General features: G+C 39.9%; 1 protein-coding gene across 4 annotated transcripts in view; it reads right to left on the minus strand.

Annotated features, from left to right (window-relative positions):
• Positions 1 to 14,853, minus strand: part of LOC137622170 (condensin-2 complex subunit G2-like) — a 413,141-nt gene that overhangs the window by 107,467 nt on the left and 290,821 nt on the right. For 3 of the 4 annotated variants that reach the window (XM_068352607.1, XM_068352605.1, XM_068352606.1), the window contains 2 exons: positions 4,260 to 4,465; positions 169 to 285 (listed from right to left, as the gene is read on the minus strand). In XM_068352607.1, the coding sequence (XP_068208708.1) occupies positions 169 to 285; positions 4,260 to 4,465 (323 nt within the window). The remainder of the gene's footprint in view (positions 1 to 168; positions 286 to 4,259; positions 4,466 to 14,853) is intronic. The other variant, XM_068352608.1, reaches the window with a different exon arrangement.

Genomic DNA, 14,853 nt, shown 5'->3' on the forward strand with positions numbered 1-14,853 from the left:
CGGCATCGGGACCCAGTCTGTAACGGCGCTATTTTCAAAATTATATCTCCACAGAGTTTGAACATAATTTTGACTTGCGATAGTTAGTGTTCATAAATTGAATGTTCGTACCTTAAAGACTGTCTGTACTGAGGACCATGTGAATTAAAGTTCCTTAAGTAACCTTACCTGATCCTGTTGTAACGAACGTAGTCGTGAAAGACAGTGCCCGACTAATGTAGGAACAAGGGTTTTAGGTAAAAAGCTAGCCAGGTACAGCAATGTTTGAGACACATCCTTGTTTTCCTGCAAAAAAAAAAAAAAAAAATCATTACTCGCATAAAATATGTTGATAGCTTGTGAAGTGCTCTTTATTATTAACATTGATTCACATCAAATAATTTCTGTAGAGAAGGAAACATGTCAGGAATACAAAGAGACAAACTCTTGTTTGAGAGAAAAAATACATGCATACATATACCAAGGCACTTCCCCAATTTTGGGGGGTAGCCGACATCAAACAGATGAAACAGAAAAGAGGACCTCTCCTCTCTACGTTCCTCTCAGCCTGACAAGGGACTCAACCGAGTTCGGCTGGTACTGCTAGGGGTGCCACAGCTCACCCTCCCCCATTATCCACCACAGATGAAGCTTCATAACGCTGAATCCCCTACTGCTCCTACCTCTGCGGTCTTCCAAGGCACCAGAGGAAGCAGCAGAGCCTACTGGAACTGTGTCACAATCTCTTGCCATTCATTCCTATTTCTACCACGCTCTCTTGCCTCTCTCACATCTATCCTATCACCCAGAGCTTCCTTCACTCCATCCATCCACCCAAACTTTGGCCTTCCTCTTGTACTTCTCCCTTCAACTCTTGCATTCATCACCTTCTTTAGCAGACAGCCATTTTCCATTCTCTCAACATGGCCAAACCACCTCAACACATTCATAACCACTCTAGCTGCTAACTCATTTCTTACACCCGTTCTCACCCTCACTACTTCGTTCCTAACCCTATCTACTCGAGATACACCAACCATACTCCTTAGACATTTCATCTCAAACACATTCAGTTTCTGTCTCTCCGTCACTTTCATTCCCCACAACTCTGATCCATACATCACAGTTGGTACAACCACTTCTCATACAGAACTCTCTCTACATTCATGCCCAACCCTCTATTTTTTACTACTCCCTTAACTGCCCCCAACACTTTGCATCCTTCATTCACTCTCTGACGTACATTTGCTTCCACTCCACCATTTGCTGCAACAACAGACCCCAAGTACTTGAACTGATCCACCTCCTCAAGTAACTATCCATTCAACATGACATTCATCTTCGCACCACCCTCCCTTCTCATACATCTCATAACCTTACTCTTACCCACATTAACTCTCAACTTCCTTCTCTCACACACCCTTCCAAATTCTGTCACTAATCGGCCAAGCTTCTCTTATGCGTCTGCAACCAATACAGTATCATCTGCAAACAATAACTGATTTACCTCCCATTCAGGGTCATTCTCGTCTACCAGTTTCAATCCTCGTCCAAGCACTCGAGCATTCACCTCTCTCACTACTCCATCAACATACAAGTTAAATATCCACGGCGACATATCCCACATCACTGTCTCAGCCCCACTCTCACCGGAAACCAATCGCTCACTTCATTTCCTATCCTAACACATGCTTTACTACCTTTGTAGAAACTTTTCACTGCTTGTAACAACCTTCCATCAACTCCATATAACCTCATCCCATTCCACATTGCTTCCCTATCAACTCTATCATTCGCTTTCTCCAGATCCATAAACGCAACATACACCTCCTTACCTTTTGCTAAATATTTCTCGCATATCTGCCTAACTGTAAAAATCTGATTCATACAACCCCTACCTCTTCTAAAACCACCCTGTACTTCTAAGATTGCATTCTCTGTTTTATCCTTAATCCTATTAATCAGTACTCTACCATACACTTTTCCCACCACACTCAACAAACTGATACCTCTTGAATAACAACACTCATGCACATCTCCCTTACCCTTATTTTGTGGTACAATACAGGCACAAACCTAATCTACTGGTACCATTGACAACACAAAACACATATTAAACAATCTCACCAAACATTCAAGTACAGTCACACCACCTTCCTTCAACATCTCAGCTCTCACACCATCCATACCAGATGGCATGACTAAAAACCACAATACGGTTCATTTTTTTCCCCAGTAGAGTACAGCAGTTTTAAGGGGTATTTGAAAGTAGTATCCTGTTTGGATATGATTTACCACACTTCAGAACTTCAACCTTGCAGTGAATGTTGTCATATTGAACAAATTGATATAAATCTCATTCTATAGTTTATATATGACTGATATATTTTTACAATTAATGATCAAGATATTTTTAATCTTTAATTCATTGATATAAAGTTTACCTATTATTCTCCTTTCCTTACTGGGATACTTTGCCGGTTATTATTATTATTATTATCATTATTAGTTTAGCTACAATCCTAGTTTGAAAAGCAAATGATATAAGCCCAAGGGCTCCAACAAGGAGAAATAGCCCAGTGTGGAAAGGAAATAAGGAAATAAATAAACTACAGGAGATTTAATGAGCAATTAAAATAAAATATTTTGCGAACAATAACAAAATTAAAATAGACCTTTCATATAAAGACTTAAAAAACAGAGGAAGAAAATAAGATAGAATACTGTGCCTGAGTGTACCCTCAAGCAAGAGAACTCTACCCAAAGACAGTGGAAGACCATGATACAGAGGATATGGCACTACCCAAGACTACAGTACAATGGTTTGATTTTGGAATTTCCTTCTCCTAGAAGAGACGTTTCCCATAGCTAAGTCTTTTCTACACTTACCCAGAGGAAAGTAGCCACTGAACAATTACAGTACTGGTAGTCGTCGACGTACGATGTATGCGATTTGACTGTTCTATTTTATGATCATTTTTTTCACTGTGATGACGTCACAAGTATGTCAGAAATAGTACACTGATAGGACAAATATTTCCCTGGGAATAATATATTTGCTTCTATAAATATGAATTGATTCATCTTGGTATGTTAGTATTTTCTTCTATTAACAATAAACAGTATCCATTTTCAGTAAGAACAAAAAAAAAATTAAGAAATGTTTTAATGTCCGTTGAGTTCATATCATATGCCGGGTGACGTTATAAACCAACGGAAAGTGAGGGGGCAATACAGTGATCTCCTTCCAAAAGGCTAATTAAAATTATTCCCATTATCGAAATATCAAGTAACGATACAAAATATTTCCTTTGTTGGTATCGGTTGTTATGAGTACTACTTGGCATAAATTTGGCTCTGCACTAGTTTTATTTCATCTCTGATAATAGATTATTTATCTAATGGAAGTACACTTAATACGACAAAAATATTCTTAAAAATATATTTTCTTTTACATTATAAAAGTGAAATTCATTTGCTTGGTAAGTTAGAATTTTCTCTCTCTCTATCAATAAATAACAGGGGAAGGTGAGCTGTGGCGCACTAGCAGTACCAGCCAAACTCGGCTAAATCCCTCATCAGACTGGGAAGAGCGGAGAGAAGAAAGGTCCCCTTTTGCTCCTTTGTTTGATGTTGGCTACCCCACAAAATTGGGGGAAGTGCCTTGGTAAATAGATAGAGTGTTCAAAATACTATATGATGGGTGATTAACCCTCAACATATCTGACTCAAATATTTTCATTTGTACCCTGGTTTTCTAATATCTTATGTGATGAATAGGTATTGAACCTCTAAAGTGTATATGATATAACTATACTGTACTATTCAATTCATTTCAGTACCGCTAATAACTATTGAATTTGCACCTCATGATTTTTAAAAATAAGTATGAAATGTGAAAAAAGTTTTACAGTAAACGAAAAAAAAAGATTTATTAGAATAAACTTTAAAAGCCTTTTCAAATGCTTAAAACTACAAAGAAGTATTGTACTGTACTATAAAGACAATATTTGTTATCAGTATTCTGCACAAAAATAAATGCTTGAAAAAAAAAAGTATAGCCTTTTTACTTCCTGTGCAAATACAAAGTGCGCACATTTTTAAGGCAAAACAGTAGCAAGAAAATCTAGTAGCTGAGCTTTCCAAAAATAACTTTTAAAATAAAAAAAAAATAAAGAAAAAAACCTTTTCCCTGAAGGATTATCGAAGGTTGCTTCCCTTCATGTAGAAAATATTTTATTTCACTTCTATATATTACAACACTTTTCAACTTCACTGACCTTGAAAAATTTAAAGAAGAGGGGCATGTTTTTCGATACTTTCAACCTGAGGATTTCCAGGTACTTTGAGTTCTGGGGTTGAGCCAATCTATGAGCATTAGTTGACCACAAGATCACAATGGTGTCAAAGAGGCCTCCCACAACCATAGGACAGTCCAGAGGTGACGAATCGTCGTCATCGGCATTGCCTTCTTTTGCGCCAGAATCTAAGAGACAATTCAAACAAATTTTTCTTGTAAAACAGATGACATAAACAAAAATTCTTATTGGTAAATTTCACTTACATTTATGACATTAATTGCTTTTACTACTATATTTAGAAAATGTAGCAAACTTGAAAAATCTAGATAACCAGGCTCTGAATCTAACCTTGTGCTGTGTGGGAATCATATGCAGCTACCCATTTGAATCCCTATGATATACTACAAAATCACTTTCAAGTAAAAAAGGTCAACAAATGCAAAATCTATATTGAAAGTATTAAAAACTTTATCAATTTGAAGTACATGTTTCCATTACCCTTGCTTAAGTACTACAACTAAGATATGTTTAAAGTAGAAAAATAATTGTGTACTCATGTGGACAAGGTCCTATATTGGTGTATATTTACATCTAGAATCAATTTAGACCATAGGCGTATTTGAAGTCTTGTGTGACAACCATGAGCGAACTTGGGGTTATGTTTAGGTTTAATTTAATAGACCTTTTCCTCGAGCTCTAACCTAGGAGTATCAAAATTGAATCACTTCCATGTCTCAATATAATTAATCCCTGAAAGTTTCACTAATCTATGAGTAAAATTGTGGGCAGGAAGTTGTTCGCAAACTGACATATGGACAAACGGGCGAAAACATAACCTCCTCCCAACTTCATTGACAGAGGTAATAAGTCTATGTTACAGTATTGTCCTGTATACAGCAACTCATTAGCAATGAAAATACATGAAACCAAAAAATGGTATGTGTGCAGTTCATTATACTTCTAAAGAACCTAATGACATTTGTATTTTAGCAGTATCGGGAAGCTATCCATATATGTACATAAAGAAGTATGCTAAATTAAAATTGGTTAGTGATGGTTTAAAAAAAGGTTTTGATTGGTGAATATGTTCCAGTGCTTTTGAAATAAAGATCTTAATAATTTTCTCTTTTAAATTACAATTGCACCATAAACAAATATACTTACACTAATGATGTAACAAAATTTTAATTTCATACAAATATCTTTATCTTTTATACAAAATTCTGTTTATTCATGAAACACTTTTCTTTAACATGAACAACTATCTAAAAAAAAAAAAAGGTTCATGTATATACATGCAAATACAATTTGCTTTCATGCAATTAGTCATAAAAGATAGTTTGACTAAACTAATGATAAAAATATGCATACTTTTTGCCAAAAGGTTGTGGAATAAATAATAGTGCACCAAGCTCCTAAAATGATTTAAATCAAATAACTGAGGAGTCTAATGGTATTCATATTTAAGCAGAAAGATGATAAGATGTAAAGATTGGGAATCAGCAGCATGGATTCACGAGGAGAGGAACTGGATACCATCTTTATAGTAAAGCAGCTACAGGAAAAGAGGCTAGAGGGAAACCAGAATTTCAGTTTTTGAAGATGTAGAGAAGGCTTATGATAAAATATCCAAGAAGTGATGCTTTGGTGCTTGAGGAAGAGGAAAGTTCCGGAGAAGTTGGGTAGAATGGTAGAGATAATGAACAAAAGAACAAAGACTAAAGTAATAAAAGCTGTTGGGGAAACAGAAACCTTTGAAGTTAGTTGGATCACACCAGGGGTCAGCATTAAGCCCTTTTTATTTGTGGTGGTCATGGATGTGTTAAGTGAAGAGATCGGAAACAAAGTTGTGGGAGTTGTTATATGCAGATATGGTGATTACACCAGCAAATGAGGAAGACTTACAAAAGGGTAGTAGAATGGCAAGAGATTTTATAGAAGGGTGACTTGAGAGTAAATGTGAATAAGACTGAAGCTATGGTGAACAGTAAGGAAAGTAGGGAAAGGATAGCTAAGCATGAAAGTAGAGGCTCGGTTATAAAACAGGTGGAGTAATTTAGATAGGATCTACTATAAGTCAGAAGGGAGGATGTGAGGCTGGAGTTGAGAATAGGATAAAAGCAGCTTGGGGGAAGTGGAGAGAGGTAGCAGGAGTGCTATGTGAAAGGAAAATACCAATCAAACTAAAAGTCAAGATACAAAGCACAGTAATAAGACCTATGGTAATATATAGATTGGAAATATGGGTCACGATGAAAAGATAAAGTAAAGCTTGCGAGAACATAGAAGAGAATACTGAAGTAGATTATGGGAAAAACTGCTTGAAAGATTAGAAAATGATGAAACAATAATGACAGGCATAATGAAGCTTAAGGAGGTGATAAAGAGTACCATGACTAAGATGACGTGGGCACGTGTTGAGGATGGATGGTGAGGAAGGAGTAAGGAAGGCTTGGGAAGAACCTGTTAGGAGGAGACGATCGAGAGGGCGACAGAGAATTAGATATCAAGATAAGGTAAAGGATGATATGGAAAGAAGAGGTTTGGTGGAAGAGGATGCCTTTGATAGATGGCATTGGAGAGGGCACATGAGGCAAATGACCCCTTAATGTAGGGATAATGATGGGAGAGAAAAACTATTGTACTATTCCACTACTATACCCTTTATCCAATCATTTTGTCTGCCAAACAAGTACAGCATACAGAACTAACTTGAAATACTAGAAAAATAATTGTAATGATTACTCCTGTGAATCATTGCTAAGTAAAATTGGTTAGAGGTTAGATAATTTAAATAAAAACAGGAATATGATCAAGGGGCTATTAAATACATAAAGTATAGATTACAGACAGCAAACTTACTAGTGTTAGGAACCCCAAACAAATTCTACTCTAAACCAAAGATTTTAGATTTAGTTTTCAAATGACAGCTCACAGCAGTCAAAGCATATTACTTAGAAGGTAGTAATTTTTGTTGCAAAGTAAAACATGCAAAATATCAACCTAGATAGTTACAAGCTAAACAATGCGAGGCAATTCACTTCTGGGATATGAATTTACTATACCAGTAATTAATACATATAAGCCTCTACTAATCTCTTTTCCTTATCCATCTAGTAAATCCTTAGAGGATAAACCAGCAATATCCCAAGCAAATCCAAATCTATTACGACCAGAGATACAGACAAAAAAAAAACTACATTTATAAGCAAGTCTTAAAATATGCTAAAACTTTTTTCCGTTGGTCACAATAAACATTTCATTCCTCAAAAACAAGTAGCAATGTTTTCACAGTCATTTGAAAAACTATCAAGAGAAGAAAGACTGACAAAGACCTTCAACACCAAAAGCTTTAGATTGGATTTTTGAATTTGTATCATATAGCCCAGCATTGGGGACTGTGAGGCCATTCAACACCCAAGTACAGCTGGGGGAAGGTTCAAGCACATGAAATCAAAGGTATTATCATTATTACTAAGTTACAACCTTAGTTGGAAAAGCAAGATGCTATAAGTGCAAGGGACCCAACATGGAAAAATAGCTCATATGAGATAAGGAACTACAGGTAGTAGTTGAGTTACGACCTAAGCCACTTATGACTGTCTGACGTCACAAGTATGTCGGAAATAGTACACTAACAGGAAAAAATTTCCTTGGAAATATATTTTCTTGTATAAAAATGAACTGATTTTTCTTGATAAGTTAGTATTTTCTTTTATTGATAATATACAGTATCCATTTTAAATAGAAAATACATTAAGTTTCAATACCTGTTGAGTTCATATCATATGTGTGGTTACGTCATAATAACGGCGGAAAGTGAGCGGGCAACAGAGTGATTTCGTTCCAATAGGCTAATGATTAGTGTTGTTATTCCCTTTATCGAAATATTAAGTAATGATACAAAGTATTTTGTGTATCTGTATTGGTTGCTATGAGTACTACTAAGCATAAATTTGATTCTACACTAGTTTGATTTCATCTCTGATAATAGATCAATATTTATCTAAAAACAGTACACTAATAGGACAAATATTTTCTTAGAAATATACTTTCTTTTACCTGTACATTTTGAAAATTGAATTCTTTTGCTTGCTAAGTTAGTATTTAACTTTCATTTTTTTCAAGAAAAAAGAAAAGGTTTTTACATATTTCGCAAGTCATTCTCTGTTGAGTTCCCATCACGTACTGTGACGTCATGCTGTATGTATGGCAGAAGGCGCTGGCAAACTGAATGATTTCGTTTCGCTGTATTACTGAGTACTGTAATCTTATTCTTCCCATTATCGAATCATCACGAGAGAGAGAGAGAGAGAGAGAGAGAGAGAGAGAGAGAGAGAGAGAGAGAGAGAGAGAAACATATTCATATAACTGATAATAAGGCCCATAAATTAACTGAATGTAAACTGTGATAACCAATAACATATTGGTGCTGATGTAATATTCATTATACTGTAAAGAGATTTTATATGTTAAGAAAATTACATAAACAACTCCGTGTTATTCGTACTGCATGTGAGCATAATTGCAATATGGTAGCGTGACCGTGAGATCAGTTGATGCCTACCGAAAGTTAATCGAAAGTAATTGTTTAATATAGAAATATTCAAGAAATTGAAAAATAAAATATAAGCATGCTTTAATAAACCACAATTAAACACAATAATTTCTAATGAAACATGAAGGCTTAATAATGAACTAAAAATTATATACTATATGAAGCTTTAAAAATGAACTACTCGTACGCGCACACAGGTACAGAGAAAGAGCGAGGATGTACAGTATTCGCATAACTAATACTGTAATAATGGCTATAAACGAACTGTAGGAAAACTATATGTCCTCGTCTATGAATGGGAAATTGAAAAATAGAATACAAAAATGCTTAGATAGAGCATATATCATCTTGCTGAAACAAAAAAGTTGACACAATGATATACGTATAGTACGAAAATATTGATAAAATATGTCTTAGATGACTACTGAATCATGACGCATCATAATAAATCTACGGAAACTTCACTTTTTAAGTTCGACATACGTCCAAATCGACTTGCGACATTTCTCTCGGTCGTAAGTAGACGACTACTGGTATGGAAATACATAAACTAATGAGAAATAATGATTTAAGAATAAAAAATATCTTAAATATAGGCAACATTAAAATTCATCTTCCATATATAAACTATGAAAAGAGATTTATGTCAGCTTGTTCAACATAAAAACATCGCTCTAAGTTTGAAGAGGTCGGATAGTAAGAATGAGTGATGGAGGTAAAGTAGAGGGATATAATACAAGTGTAGCTACAGGCCCAAAAGAACACTTACAAAGGCCTTATGTAATGTCTAAAGTGCACAGCATGAGGTGCACTGATGGCGCTAACCCCATTCTTCTGGGACTAAAAGCTTTGTGCATAGGCTTAACAAAAGGGATCCTCAGCAACAATGGTTAATGGAGTTTTAGACTTTTACGAGGTCTAGAGCAAAGAAGCAGCTGAATTTATTAGCCAAAAAGATAAGTTTTGCTCAATATCTTTGATTTAGCATGAATCCCAACTTGTATTAAAATAAAAAAGCATCATAACTGGAGTTTTCTTGCTTGAGGGTACACTTGGGCACACTGTTTTATCTGGTTTCTCTTCCTCTTGTTTTGTTAAAGATTTTATTGTTTTTCTGGGCTCCGACCTGTGCTGCCCAGTGAAATACTCCTTTTACATCATTTCTAAGGTAAAAACGGCTATGAATTTACCAGAGAAAAAATTGTCTAGGAATGCTAGGTTGAACCCAGCTCGCTCACCTAATAAGGTGTCGGTATACATAACTGGGGCGTGATAAATAATCACAACCAGAGGCCTCGCACCATTTAGATATCTCCTCTCAATATCCCCGTACAGCGAGGTGCCGTTCAATACCCTAGCACCGATCTCTACTACCAACAGTCCAACCCACGCCAGTGACGACTCTCCTTTTCATAGCACCATTGGTTTACGCTGTTCACTTTTTCGGTGTGTGTTTTTCCCGGATTTACCCAGGATTTAATCTCATGATGTCGGACTCTACTGTCACTCCGTCGAAGTTAAGTACCAAATCTATGAGTTTTGAGTCTTTGGAGGTAACCTTGCCCTTAGTTGTTGTTTTATCACAGTTTTTAATTTTCACTGTTCGCAGCCCCGCTTCGGGACCGCCATGGCGGCTGGCTACCTCCTCCCTCTCTCTCGTTCTCAACGCCTTACAATTAGTCTTCCATACTGATTGTTTTTCGTTTTGAACCTATCTGGATAATTCACGGTTCACACCCCGTGTTATTTTATTTTGTTATGGTATTTCATTATCCTGTTATTTACGATACAGTTATGATATTACAGTATCATAGTTCGTGTTAGGTTGGCATGCCTGATCGCCTTCGGGCGCTGCTAGTTTTTTATGTTACTCCACGTTATTACGTTTTCTTATCATAAGCGGATATGTTACATTATATTTACGACTAGTAGTTGCTTTAGTTTGAATGGGACTCTCGCGAGGCAGTTTGTTTTCATATTTTTGTCGGCACCTCACCGACTTTGGCATGCCTGATCGCCTTCGGGCGCTGCTAGTTTTTTATGTTACTCCACGTTATTACGTTTTCTTATCATAAGCGGATACGTTACATTATATTTACGACTAGTAGTTGCTTTAGTTTGAGTGGGACTCTCGCGAGGCAGTTTGTTTTCATATTTTTGTCGGCACCTCACCGACTTTGGCATGCCTGATTGCCTTCGGGTGCTGCTAGTTTTTTATGTTACTCCACGTTATTTCGTTTTCTTATCATAAGCGGATACGTTACATTATATTTAAGACTAGTAGTTGCTTTAGTTTGAGTGGGACTCTCGCGAGGCAGTTTGTTTTCATATTTTTGTCGGCACCTCACCGACTTTGGCATGCCTGATCACCTTCGGGCGCTGCTAGTTTTTTATGTTACTCCACGTTATTACGTTTTCTTATCATAAGCGGATACGTTACATTATATTTACGACTAGTAGTTGCTTTAGTTTGAGTGGGACGCTCGCGAGGCAGTTTGTTTTCATATTTTTGTCGGCACCTCAACGACTTTGTGTTATGTGTAATTTCGGTTAATTTTAAATTTACATTGTCTTAACCTCTGTCATTCATGTTATTTTCAACGTGTCCCCTTTTCGGTGGCCTCGTTTTCGCAAGGAGATTCCTAAGCCTTCTTATTTTACTTCCCTTGTGGAAACCACTTACCTCCAGTAATAGTCTATTCTCTTTCAGAGCTCCCAGCCGGCTAAGACCTCAGCCCTGGCGACCCTCAAGGTCTGGATCGGCGGGTTCGCCCGCAATGTAAAGGCTAAACAACCTTACATTTTCTCAGAGGAATGGTGTTCCCTCATATACCCCAATGCCAAGACATTGGCTGCGGTCCCCAAGGATGTGGCGGACCCCATTATTGAGAAGATAGAGTCCCTGCTCTTAGCCCCGGGCCAGGAGGAGACGGGCGGGACTATCACAGAAGACGTCGCTACCCTCAACTTGGATATAAAACCGATGGCTCTTGACGAACCGGACGTAGGTAGTGAGGTAGGTGAGGCAGGTGGGTCCCGGGCTAAGATTCCTCTCCTTAGCCCGACTTTTTCTTCTACTTCTGCTCATTCTTCTTTTCAGGGCTTTCCGGGGACAACCGGGGCTGATTTCAAGCCCCGCCCAGTTACCCCGAAGGTTAAGGCTCACCGTAAGCCTTTACTTAAGACCCGAAAGTCTTCAAGACCCCCGAAGTCGGTCAAGGCTTCATCCTCTAGAGTCCCCAAAGACTCCTCTGCCGCATCTTCGACCTCTCATGGTTCGATTTCTACGCCGGCCCCCGTTCCCGCCCCGGCGGAACCCTTCGACCCGAAAGCCTTTTCTAAGGAACTTCTTTCTCAGATCGAGTCTTTAATGTCATCCCTCACTGAGAGGGTCTCCAACAATGAGAACTTGGTACAAGGCCTCATGCATTTGGGGCTGCCACAACAGCAGCAATACCCCATCCCCGATGCTTCCAAGCTCCCACCATTCACCAAGAATAACCCCTGGAAGATGGCTCTGCATTCTCCTTTTACGGATGGCATGCTGACCATCGAGGGTTTTGGCACCCGGCCTCTGGAGGACTTCGAGTTCTATCCGCCGGGACTCCAATTCCCCTTCCCCGGCTTCGCCCGTTTACTGAAGAGGCTCTGGTCCGGTTAGATAAAGTCCCTAGGGAGACTGTTATTTATCCCAAGGAACAGGCCCAGTCTACCTTAGTCCATGCTTTAAACGAGTGGGATTGTGTGAACACGATGCTCACACCCCACAAGAGTTCTTACATCATGTATGTGGTTGACGAACAAACCCCCACCCCATGCGTCACCAAGATCATGGACATTGCCTATCAGTCTGCCAAGGAAGAAAAGCCTCTACCCCAGCTCCGGGAGACAGATTTAACTTCCCTCCTCTTCCCAGGTGACCACGAGTGCTGGCGTAACGCCCCGGCCACCTTCACGGCAGGCCAACTGAGCGCTGACTGTGCTTCCACACAGTCCAGCGAACGCCTCCCCAAGCTCCCGGAATCACTAATCCGCCTTGAGTTCGAGGCCCGGTGCAGGCTGAGTACGTCAATTAATTCAGCCACTTTGGCCGAGATGACTGCCATCACTTACGAGGAGGAATCTCTTTTTAAAGTTCTGACCAAATCCCTCCTACAGACTTTGTTAGTTGATGCTTTTGAGTTCCTCAACGCTAGATTCCGTTGCCGGAGACACGTGTTAGCCAAGGCTACCATCAGGAATGAGCCTAATAGGCTCATCAAAGCCCCGGTTTGGGGCCCGGACCTCTTCCCGGAGGACTTGGTAAACTCTGTACTCAGCGAGGCAGCTAGGGTTAGCCAGAGCCTCAAAGTTAGATGGGGCCTAGTCCCCAAGCGGAAGTTTGAGCCAGCTGGCGCCTTGGCCCGAGGCAGGAAGAGGTTGAGGCCCTTCCATTCCTCCTAGAACAGACAGTCCCTTCAGGTTGTACAACCCGTTCCACTAGCACAGGATACCCAACCTTCTACTTCGAAGGGACACCCTCAACAACAGTATGTGTTGGTCCCTCAGGCACAGGTAGCGTCGACGTCGTATGCTACCTCCCCTGCCTTTAACCCCACCTACGAGTCCCAAGGTTCCTTCCATGGCTACCAACGTAACAGAGGCTCTGGCGCCAGAGGTGCCTTTCGTAACAGAGGTGGCAGAAGGGGTTTCAACCGAGGCAAGGCATTCTGCGGAGGCAGAGGAGGCAAGTCATCCTCAGCCCATTGAAAATCTTCAGGTAGGAGGGAGACTTTACGTCTTTCGAGACCGTTGGAGGTTCAGCAATTGGGCTTCCAGCATAATTTCCAAAAGTCTGGGGTGGAGCTGGATAAAAGGGCCCCCTCCACCGACCAGTTTCTTTCAACTTCCAACAGAGGAGCTAAGATCGTTTACAGAAGACCTATTGCAGAAGAACGCAATCCAAAGAGTTCATCTCTTAAAATTTCAAGGTCGCTTGTTCAGCGTGCCAAAGAAAGGCTCAGACAAGCGAAGAGTAATCTTAGACCTGTCCCGTCTGAACTCCATTCGTTGCGACAGGTTCCACATGCTAACCGTCTCTCAGGTGCGGATCTTACTTCCCCGTGGGGCCGTCACCACCTCTATAGATCTTACCGATGCCTATATCACGTTCCAGTAGCAAGGCACTTTTGTCCTTTCCTAGGCTTACAACTAGGCAAACAAGCCTATGCATTCAAAGTGATGCCATTCGGGCTCAACATAGCGCCCAGGATCTTCACCAAACTAGCAGAGATGGTAATTCAAGAACTTCGAATCCAAGGGATTCAAATAGTGGCTTATCTGGACGACTGGCTCGTCTGGGCAGACAACGTCAGGAACTGCCTCACGGCAACGGACAAGGTTCTCACCTCCCTTCGGCAGTTAGGGTTTCAGGTCAACCTCGACAAATCCCGCCTGGTCCCGGAGACCAAGTTTCAATGGCTGGGATTACAATGGGACCTACTCTCCCATACGCTATGCCTCCCGAAAGCAAAGAGGACGGAAATAGCAAAGAACACGAAACGGTTTCTCAGGGACAAGCTGACGTCCAGGAGGAATCAGGAAAGAATTCTAGGCTCCTTACAGTTCGCCTCCGTAACAGACATTGTCCTAAAGGCCAAACTAAAGGACATAAACAGAGTATGGCGCTCCAGGGCAAACAAGAAGCGTTGAGACAAAAGAGAAAGACTTCCCCCAATCCTGAGGGAAAGTCTTCAGCCATGGACGAAAGTCAAAAGCCTATCGAAGTCAGTCCCCTTGCAATATCCGGCCCAAGGACTCGTCATTCACAGACGCCTCCTTAACAGGGTGGGGAGGATACTCCCTGCACAAGAAAGTCCAGGGACTATGGTCGACGATATTCCGACAATTTCACATCAATGTCCTAGAGGTCATGGCAGTATTCCTTACTCTAAAACGACTGAAACCAGCCAGGAACCTTCATATCAGGCTGGTTCTAGACAGCGCAGTCATAGTCCACTGCATAAACAGAGGAGG

Source organism: Palaemon carinicauda, chromosome 29, assembly GCF_036898095.1.
Source record: "Palaemon carinicauda isolate YSFRI2023 chromosome 29, ASM3689809v2, whole genome shotgun sequence".
NCBI classification, from domain to species: Eukaryota; Metazoa; Arthropoda; class Malacostraca; order Decapoda; family Palaemonidae; genus Palaemon; species Palaemon carinicauda.